Here is a 10,885-nt window from a genome sequence, read left to right on the forward strand (position 1 = left end):
AGGATAAGGCTCACTCCTATCAAGGTATTTCTCCAGCAATGCTGCACCACTTCCACCTCTCCAAACGGCACCATCAACTAGGAAACAATTATTCAAATACCTGAGCCTATGGCGACATTTCTCATTCAAACCACCACAGCTGCCAAGTGCATTATTAGAAGAAAAGATTGTTCATAACCCAACTACGTAAGTCTCAGATTACTAAACTTGTCTCTGTGATTGCCTGCCTCAGGTCTGTTGGGCCTCAAACATGTGATGATCCTCTTGTTTCTGCCTCCAGAGTGCTAAGATTACAGGCATGCATCACCATGCCCAGGCTTGTTAATTTTTTGAGTCTTTTATTTATTTTGAATCTTTCCATATAGCCCAAACTGGCCTCAAACTTGTGATCCTCTTTCCTCTGCCTTTAGAGTACTGGAATTGCAGATGTGCATTACCACACCCAGCTAAAACCAGTAGCTTAAGAAAATTCTTTGCAGCCAGGTGGTGGCAGTACATGCCTTTAATCCTAACACTCAGGAGGCAGAGGCAGGCAGATCTCTGAGTTCGAAGTCAGTCTGGTCTACAGAGAGATTTCCAGTATGTTCAGGACTACATAGAGAAATACTGTCTGAAAACAAACAAACAAACAAAATTCTTTGTAAAAAAAAGTTATTTTCATGTATATGTGTGTTGTTATGTGAGTTCACGTACATCATGTGTACAGCAGTCTTTGGGAGTCCAGAGGGCACTGGATCCCCTGGAAGTGGAGTTGCAGGAAGTTGTTAGCCACTATATGGGTGTTGGGAATCAAACCAATCTCCTCTGCAAGAATAGCAAGTGCAGCCAGGTAGTAGTGGTGCATACCTTTAATCCCAGCACTTGGGAAGCAGAGGCAGGTGGATCTCAGTGAGTTTGAGGCCAGCCTGGTCTACAAAGCAAGTCCCAGGACAGCCAGGGGCTGGAAATATTGCTGAGTGGTCAAGAGCACTTGTTATTCTTTTTTTTCCCCCAAGACCGGGTTTCTCTGAGTAGCATTAGAACCTGTCTTAGAACTAGCTCTGTAGTCCAGTCTGGCCTTGAACTCACAGAGATCTGCCTGCCTCTGCCTCCCAAGTGCTGGGATTAAAGGTGTGCGCCGCCGCCGCCGCCGCCGCCGCCGCCGCCGCCACCACCGCCACCACCGCCGCCCGGCTGTATACCACATTCAAAATATTAATGCCACTTGATAAAATTTTTGGAAAGATGAGTGAGTTATTTATATAATACCTAGACTGGCTTGGAATTCATGGACTTAAGTGATCCTCCTGGTTCAGCTCAGCTTCCCAAGATGTTGGGACTATAAGTGTGTAAAACTGTGTCTTGCCTGGTAACAATTCCTTCCTTCCTTCCTTCCTTCCTTCCTTCCTTCCTTCCTTCCTTCCTTCCTTCCTTCCTTCCTTCCTTCCTTCCTTCCTTCCTTCCTTCCTTCCTTCCTCCCTCCCTCCCTCTCTCCCTCTCTCTCTCTTCCTTCCTTTCTTTCTTCTTTTTTTCTCTCTTTCTCTCTCTCTCCCTCCTTCCCTCCCTCCCTTCCTTTCTTCCTTCCTTTCTTCTATCCCTCCGTCCCTCCCTCCCTTCTTTTCTTCCTTCCTTCCCATTATAAGAGTTACTGTGGTCACGATGTCTCTTCACAGCAATAGAAACCCTAACTAAGACAAGTACTGTATATTAGATTATAGTAATCATTATTTTCTTAGGTAATAGTTGTGTATATTTGAAAAGCAGAATTCTTATGTTAGAGATACATAAGTATTCATAGATGCATGATATTTAATGCAGATTTCATTGCCCTCATGGGTATATTGTAATGGGAGAGAGGACAATACAATTTGACTTTCTACAGGTGGTGGCAGCACACGCTTTTAATCCCAGCACTCAGGAGGCAGAGGCAGGCAGATCTCTGAGTTTGAGAACAGCCTGGTCTACAGAGTGAGTATCAGGACAGCCAGGGCTACACAGAGAAACCCTACCTTAAAAAAAAAATGACTTTCTATGATTTAATAATTATGAAACTAGGTGAAGTAAACACAAATGTTTGTTATGCTCTGCACTTTACTCTTAGGTGTTTAAAATGTTCCATAATATTAATGTTTAAAGCAAAAAGAAAATTGACTGCACATAAAGAACACTTCTGTACTACTTTTCTGTTGCTATGATAAAATACCTTAACCAAAGCAACTTAGAGAAGGAAGGTTCCAGAGAGATAGGAGTCCATCACCGTGACCACCATGTGAGCTAAGAGCTTACATCTTGAATCACAACAATGAAGCAAGGAGAGTGAACTGGAATGGCACCAATCTTTAAACTCTCAAAGCCCATTGTAGTGACACACTTCCTGAACCTTCTTAAACAGCACCACCAGCTAAGGACCAAGTATTCAAATGCCTGAGACTATGGGCGACACTTCAAACCATCACAACTTCTTTAGGTACCTTCCTTTAATAGCTCAAAACCAAACCAACGTAGATACTTCTTGTTTCTTTTTTTTTTCTGTTTGTCTATTGGAGATGGTCTCATATATCCCAGACTGGCCTCCAGTTCACTATGTAAGCAAGGATAGCCAGGAACTTCTGATTTTCCTGCCTCTGCCTCCTAAATGCTGGAATTACAAGTGTGTGCCCAATTTTATGCTGTGCTAGGAATTTAATCCAGAGCTTTGTGAGTGTTAGGCAAATGCTGTACCAACTGAACTAATCCTTAGCCCTTTTTCTTTTTCAGTACTGAGAACTGAACCTAGGGTTTTGCACATGCTAGACAAGCACTGTACATTGACCTGTAGTAGCCCTTTACTTTTTTGTTTTATTTTGTTTGAGATCAGGTTTCACAAAATTGCCCAGGCTAGCCTTGAACTTGGAAACCTCCTGCTCTCCTGCCCTGGCCTCCTAAGTACTTAGGATTGTAGGCATGTGTTGCCACGGTGGGTTGGATGCTTCTTTTTTGTGTGGCTGTAACTGTTCACACCTCTACCCCAACCCTTATTTCTTTGTATTTATTTTCTTTACTCTCTGAGATGAGTTGAGGTTTCTTGAAATACTTATAAATTCTTAATTCACTTTAGTATCATCTTAGAGGTTATCTGCTTTCACAGAGTTATTAGTATATAATTTTGTAACATCTGTACATCAACTTAATTTGTTTTCTTTCAGGTTGCATAGTGGTAAGAAAACTCAACAGCCGAAATTTTAGCAAGCTTTTGCACTCTTGTGCATACCAATGTGATCATCATAAAGTCATTATGGAAGCTGAAGATAAATATAAAAGTGAACTAAGGAAAGGACTTATCTGTGACAAAGGTAATTAATTCAGCAACTTTAACTGTAATTACGGCTATACATTCTGAACTATCAGCTAAAGTATTAAGTATACTGATTAGAGTGTAAAATACTGCTGGAAGAAAAACCCTATCTCTAGGTTACCAGTAGCTTAAGATAAACTAGAGTAGATTTAGTCTATAATGGCCTAAAAATTCTCCTTAAATTGGGCACACACTGATATTCTCAACCTTTGGGAAGTAGAAGCAAGAGAATCAGGAACTCAAGGCTATACAGAGTTTGGGGTCAGCCTGATCTATCTGATGCCCTGTCTCAAAAAACAAACAAAAAGATCCAGGTATGGTGGCACATGTCTTTTATTTCAGTACTTTGGAAGCAGAGTTAGGCAGATCCCTGAGTTCAAGGCCAGCCTGGTTTACATAGCTAGTTCTAGGATAGCCAGGGCAACACTGAGAAGCCTATTTCAAAACCAAGAACAAAAAAAAGGTGGGTCTGGGGGGATGGCTCAGCAGTTAAGAGCACTTGGCTGCTCTGACAGATGACCCAGGTTCATTCAGTTCCAGCACTCACATGTGGCTCACAACCATCTGTAATTCCAGTTCCAGGGAATCCAGCACCCTTTTTAGGCACAAATGTAGTATACATGCACACATGCAAGCAAAACACTCATACACAGTAAGAAATATAATAAATAAACAATTATTTCTAGTTCACTTAAGGATTTCCACTAGAAGAGGGTAAGCAGTATCATAGTATAATAGAATTGATATGTAACTATTGAGATTGATATTCTAAGTATACTAAATGTTTTCTATATTTTTCAGAAATTTTGCTGACCCCCCGTAGAAGAAGACAACTTAGTAAAGAATCTACTGCCCCTGAAGGACTAAGTGAATATATTTAATTTTTAAATAAGCTTAAATTCTACATATTCCTAAAAAGAAGAGAACAGCTGAATGACTGTTCTCATTAATTACGTAAAATGATAACCCTTGGCTTGTATGAGATTATACCTACTGAAAAGAGACACCCTCTTCCTCCTTTATGGTGTTTGTTTGCTTGCTGCCTGCCACCTGAGGAAGGAGCTCTAGGAAACAGACATTCCTTTTTATTTATTTATTTTTAACTAGTTTTGTAGATTTTATAAATTTTTCTTTTATGTGTATGAATACTTGCCTGCATGTATATATGTGTACCATGTGCATGCAGTGCCCATGGAGGCCAAAGAAGTCATCAGATCTCCTGGACATCTAGAAACTCTGGTCAAGTACTTCAGAGAGACTTTTCAGAAGACTTCTGTTCATAACTATAGTATTTTAAACACTAAAAATTGAAGCGACAAATGGGATAAATTAAGTTTCTCTTTTTAAAAAAATCCTTGTTAAGTTAGCTTATAGAAACTTTAGGGAGTGAGGAGTCACCTGGAATGCTTGCTGTCCGAGCACGAGGACCTGACTTTGGGTCTCTAGCTCCCACATAACTGCTGGACCTGGTGGCACATCCGTAATCCTCATGCTGGGCGGGCAGAGACAGGCAGACCCTGAACCGGCAGGCCACCCAGTCCTGCCAGTGGGTGAGTTCCAGGTTTAGCTAGAGCCCGTGTCTAAATAATTAAGGTGGCAAGCAGTAAGAGGAAGAAACCCAAAACTGACCTCTCTGGCTCCCATACACACTGATTGATTACGCAATTTTAAATTAACCATAAGGTTAATGTCTCTGGCTTTTCATCATTCCAAATTTATCAAAGAGATTTCAAGAGCATTATCATTTTCTTCTAATCCTAGGAAGATAATACTTTCAGGTTAAGAACATGAAGTGGGGTCCATTACTTGTTAGTGTTATCTGGAGATTAGTAATATTAGTAGAGCTACCCTGTTGTTTATTACAGACTTTTGGACTTGGTATATCCAACAAGTCTTTTGTCTCACTTAACATTTATTTGGTTATTTTCACAGCCAAACCTTGAAAGCTACTTAAAATTTACTTCATGCATCTTGAGTCTTTTTCTACATTAAAAGTTATTCATGGAGCTGGAGAAGTAGCTCAGCAGTTGAGAGTGCTTACTGTTCTTGTACAGGACATGGGTTTTATTTCCAGTACTCATATCAGGTGGTTCATAACCACCTGTAACTCAATTTCCAGGGGATCTGATGCCCTCTACCCTCCAAGCATGCCTGCATTCCTGTGATTCACATGAACTTATTAGGCTCATACATATACATAAAATAAATAACTTTTTTTAAAAAAATTCTTCATAGCTAGGCAGTGATTGTGCACACCTTTAATCCCAACACTCAGGAGGCAGAGGCAGGCAGATTTTTTGTGAGTTTGAGGGCAGCCTGGTCTACAGAGAGTTCCAGGACAGCCAGGGTGGTTAAACAGGGAAACCCTTTCTCAAAAAACCGAAAGAATATTTTCATATAGAACCAGGTGTGGTAGTGTGTTCCCATAATCCAAGCCCCCAGGAGGCAAAGGCTTGAGAATTGCTGGAATTCAAGGCCAGCGTGGTCTACATAGCAAATTCTAGGCCAGCCAGAGTACACACACCAAGAGCCTGTCGCAAAAAATATAAAATCAACAAAAAGGTTATTTATGTAAGTTAAAATTAAATATAGTGCCACTCTATTAGATACTGCATAGATCAATCTTCCAAGTGCTGGGATAACAGGTACGAAGTACTGTTCTTGGCATGAAATGCCTATGTTTTCCAAGTAATAGTTTCATTAGTAGCTATTACAAAATGGGAATTTTGTCCCATAGAGACATGTTGCCCTTAGAAATTTTGTTCTTATTCTGGCATGGTGGTACATGCCTTTTATCTCAGCACTTGGGAGGCAGAGGCAGGACCTCTGTGAGTTTCAGGACAGCTAGGGCTGTTACACAGGGAAACTATGTCCCAGAAAACAAAAACAAAAACAAAAAAAAAATTGTTCTTGGCAAGAACTTGAGATCAAATTATTAATAGATTTTTTTCAGTAATGTCTTAAAAGTAAATAAATAACAACTAAAAATTAGTCTATAATTAATTTACATTGAAAAATAATCAGCAAGCCCCATGCAAATGGACATAATTATGATTATACACTAATTATACAGAGTGATCCTAAATTAAGAGATCAAGCCTAGAATGTTTAGTATGTGACCATTTTCTTTCCTCTTGATTAATTTGCCTTTCATATTAGGTGTCTCACTACCATTCATTTAACTGTAGTTTATACTCAGATTTGAGCTTATCATTTTGAGGAAGGGCAATGTACCATGTAAGTATTGAAGACTCCTCCAAAGCTCTTTTTAGGATAGCTTGCTATGTTGAGAGAATTTGACAAGTAAGATTTTCTGGAATTAAGCCCTCTTGCTCCTTTTCTTCTCTAACACACAGTGGATATTAAGAATAGCACTGAGGCTGGGTGTGTGACTCTTGTCCCTGATCCCACAACTAAGGCAGAAGGCTCACAAGTTTGAGGCAAGTGTGAGCTATATAGCAAGATTTTTCTAGAAGCCCAATTAAAGAAATAATAATGTTTTAAAATTTCACTCAAAAGGCCATGGAGTGAAACCTTGAAGTACAGAGTCTATAGAATTTGTAAGTCAGGGAAATGGCAGCCTCAGTGGAAATGGGGGGCTTTATGTGAACAACTTTAAGGCCTCTATCCTAAAAGTTATGACCTACCCAGTCCTGAATACAAGGAGATAAGTCATTTATCAAGTGAAGCTTCAAAGAAACTTGGGTAACAACAGTTTTCCAGCATTCCCCAAGCTAAGGAGCAACTTCATGTACAAGTTTTGAGGAAGTTTTATCAATAACATTTTTTCTCATAAAAAAATAAATAAATAAATAGAAATTTCTCTTCATAAATGATTGTCTATTATGTCTGAGATACTGTTCTGAGCCTGGAGAATACAGTGGTAACTAAGCTATTCAGAAGTCTTGCCCTTCGTGGAGCTTGCATTTTAAATACTAAGTAATAACCGACTTCTCAGCATCTGCTAGGAAGATGCTCTCTTTTGTTTTAAACCATCACATTTAACTTAGGAAGGTACACAAATGGCCAGCAGTGTTGGCTTGTAAGGGTCAAATTTTATACATCCATTCCTTCTACAGTAAGTAGCAGCCTCAGGTAGAAATGCTAAAGCATGTCTCTCTGGCATCTGGCTACAGTGCCACACAAGTTATCAATGAACTCCAAAGTTGGAGGAAACCTATTTCCTCGGGCTTGAGAGAGAGACCAGCAGTAGAAGTGCTTACAACTAAGCCTGATGACATGAGTTTGATCCTCAGAACCCATATCAAAGTGGAAGAAAAGAACTGACTCCACAAAGTTGTTCTCTGATCTCCACATGCATGCCGTGGCATGAGTGTGTCCATACATATCACACACACACAGTAATAGTAAAACTATTTCCTCATAATAGTCACCAAGAGATAACTGAAATAACGGTTTACCAGCTGTGTATTCTTTCTGTTATAGAACCTACTCATCAAAAACCAGACAGTCAAAAACTTCCAGATTTGGAGGAACATGCCTGTAATACCAACATTCCAGAGGCTAAGGCAAGAAGATTCCAAGTTCCAGGCCAGCATGGACTACATAGTGAGTTTGAGGCAAGCCCATGCTACATAGGAAAAGCCTGTCTCAAAAAAAAGAAAAAGAGAGAAAAGAAAAGATAACCTACAAACTTCTTTTTCTATTATGTGACCTATTCTGCTTTTACATTTTGATAAGCTGAGCACCCCTATAGATAGTACATGTGCTTTATTTTTAAGTGAACTTCAAAAGACTCTTATTATTCAAAACTGGTATTCAAAATAACAAATGTGAATATTCTCTATCCTGTAAAGTTATGGAGCCTTTGAGAAGACTGTATCTGTAAGCTAGGAAGCTGTTTGTTAACCACCCTCACAGCAATGCTGCATTAAAATCTAATGTTTATAAACTTGCTTTTTGATTGATAGATGTGGATATTATTTCAATGGATTAAGTTGTAACATTAAAGAAGTCACAGTGATTGCACCTCACTAAATGATCTTTTAAACTGAAGTAAATTTCTATTTGAAAAGTTTCTCTGGCATCAAACTCTCATTCTGTAGTTTATCTCTATGGAATAAGTTACCCATTTATTTGAGTCTTAAGAAGATTTCTTATTTCATCAAGTATTAATATCTTCTACAATTTCCATTCATTACAGAAAAAAGAAGAATTCGTAAAAACTTTACCAAAGAAGAAGTAAATTATCTTTTCCATGGAGTTAAAAAAATGGGAAATCATTGGAATTCAATTTTGTGGTCTTTCCCCTTTCAACAAGGACGAAAGGCTGTAGATCTTGCTCACAAATACCACAAGCTGATCAGAAGCCCCAACTGTGCAGCCATATGACTAGAGGAGATTCAGTTTTTTGTTTTGACTCTTAATTTAGAATTTTTAGGAGATACAAAATGCTAAATATTCTAAACTCTTAAGAGACAAGAAATGATGAGAGTTTAAATGATTTTTGTGTTACAAACTCTTTAAAACATTACAATAATTTATAAGCAAATTCATTTTCAATGTGAAAATTAGATAGAATTTCTCCATGAGGCCAAATATGTTGTGCCTTTACTTTTCCTTATAGTCAAAGAACACAAATCAGAAGAAAAAAATTAGCAACCTTTAAACATCAATTAACATTATATTGCCACAAATAGTGTATGAGACATTTGCATTTCACTATTTTTGCCTAGTGCCAATGTCCACTCTAGAACTCAGAAAATTTCTCAAGCTGTTCAGCTAAGGCTCTCACTCAACAAATATTTGACATTTGTTAATTGAAATGATTCTTCTAAAGATTAATTACGAAGTTGTATTAGCACTCTCATATTCTGTGATCAAATTCTTGTTTTGCTATATGTTTATTTGCTTTGTTTATTCATTACATTGTATTGATGTATTGTGTCTATGTGCATGAGTGCCACAGGGCACATGTGAAGGCCAGAGAAAACCACTTGCAGAAGTTAGTTTTTTCCTTCCACCATGTGCATCATAGGGGTCAAACTCAGTTTGTCAGGCAAGGCAGCAAGTGCCTTTACCCACCAACCTATCTTACTGGTTGCTTTAGTTGTTTTACAGTGTCTTTCATTTCCTCTTCCTGTCCTTCCACATCTTTTTTCCCTCATGTTAATGAGCCTCAGTTACTTCATGCTGTAGCTCTCAAGAGCTTAATCGCTGCTGGACATATTATTATCTATTTGTAATGTATGGCCTTAGAAGGGGCTCAACTTCTCTCATATACCCAGTTTTATGAACCTGATTTTGATGTCTTTTTACGTTCTGTGTGACCAGTTTTCCAATAATAGCTAATATAGTTATACCTTTTACGTTATTTTCAAATAACTCTATCCTGTTGGGTTTGTTTGTGATATGATTTTTTTGTAACCCAGACTGGCTTTATACTCACTATATATCCTAGAATGGCTGCCTTTGTTTTTGTTTCAGAGATCTGGGGCTTGAACCTAGAACATTGTGTTTGCTGGTCAAGTGTTCTCCCACTGAGTTACAGCCCCAGCCCTAGTTTTGTTTTTGAGACAGTATCTCACTATGCAGCCCAGGCTGGTTTTGAACTCATTATCCCCCTGCCTTAGCTTCCCAAGTATTGGGATCATAGGTTTCTGCCACCAAGCCCAGTTTGTGGGATGCTAGGAATGCATCCCTACACCAGCACTGTTAACTGAGTGGTATCTCCAGCTCATGGTTATGTTTTTGTTAAACCTTACTATAAGACTGTAAGAGCTCCTATTAAATTTCTCATTTTGTTAGATTTAGTCTGTGCTGTTTGTCATCCAGTATTTTTGGAAACACTTCTGTTTCTGCTTATGTGAGTGTGCTGCTGCATTCTCCTCTAAGTCTCAGATGGTACCCCGAATTGGCTATTGGCAGGCCCTAGCATCTCTGGTAGCCCCTTTTCTACACACCAGACCAGCCTCCTTTTTATTTTTCAGACAGTCTTGTGCAGACCAGATTGGCCCTGAATTCAAGCTCTTCCTCTCTTAGCCTCCTCGGTGCTAGGGTTATAGACATATGCCACCACAAGAGGCTGCCCTGGTCTTTAACAAGCTTCAATGTTATCATCCAGCCTAATTTTTTATTCTCTTTTGTTGTGAATTGTCCAGTTCTGTTGAAATTTGCATCCCCTATCTTTCCAGCATCCTCCCACCTGATATTCGTGCAAGAAGAGAAAGCTATTATATGCATTTGCATCTGGTGCTATCTTCTCCTTTTGCAAGTGGTCATATTAGAATTAATTAATTAATGTAGTGGGGATTAAAGCTCGCAGACCCAGTTTTCAACTCTACTGTCCTGTGAAAACTCATATACTGCTTGTCCTTGTATGACTTCCAATATTGCCTGCTCTTTCCTCCCATTTTCCTTTTGCTAATTTACATTCAAATTGACAGATTATATGCCTATTGTTGGATCCTGTAATTTATGATGCTAATTTTTTTTGGCAGAGCCAGAATCACTCTCCTTTTCACCTGAAACCCAGTTAGGTGATTGCTTTTCCTGCCATATCACATTTCCTTATGATATGTATCAGTGTCTTGTAACATTAGCCTGCTTCGA

The 10,885-nt window shown here is 38.9% G+C and overlaps 1 protein-coding gene across 8 annotated transcripts in view; it reads left to right on the top strand.

Annotated features, from left to right (window-relative positions):
- The window catches only part of Terb1 (telomere repeat binding bouquet formation protein 1), a 56,969-nt gene extending 46,883 nt beyond the window's left edge, over positions 1-10,086 (top strand). For 6 of the 8 annotated variants that reach the window (XM_006978495.4, XM_076571605.1, XM_042277225.2 and 3 more), the window contains 4 exons: positions 3,165-3,311; positions 4,115-4,180; positions 7,760-7,882; positions 8,478-10,086. In XM_006978495.4, the coding sequence (XP_006978557.3) occupies positions 3,165-3,311; positions 4,115-4,180; positions 7,760-7,882; positions 8,478-8,665 (524 nt within the window). In that variant the 3' untranslated portion in view covers positions 8,666-10,086. Of the gene's footprint in view, positions 1-3,164; positions 3,312-4,114; positions 4,181-7,759; positions 8,230-8,477 lie in introns of those variants that run through there. The other 2 variants (XM_076571606.1, XM_076571607.1) reach the window with 1 other exon arrangement.
- Positions 10,087-10,885: the final 799 nt, after the last annotated feature.

This window comes from Peromyscus maniculatus, chromosome 5, assembly GCF_049852395.1.
Source record: "Peromyscus maniculatus bairdii isolate BWxNUB_F1_BW_parent chromosome 5, HU_Pman_BW_mat_3.1, whole genome shotgun sequence".
NCBI lineage: Eukaryota > Metazoa > Chordata > Mammalia > Rodentia > Cricetidae > Peromyscus > Peromyscus maniculatus.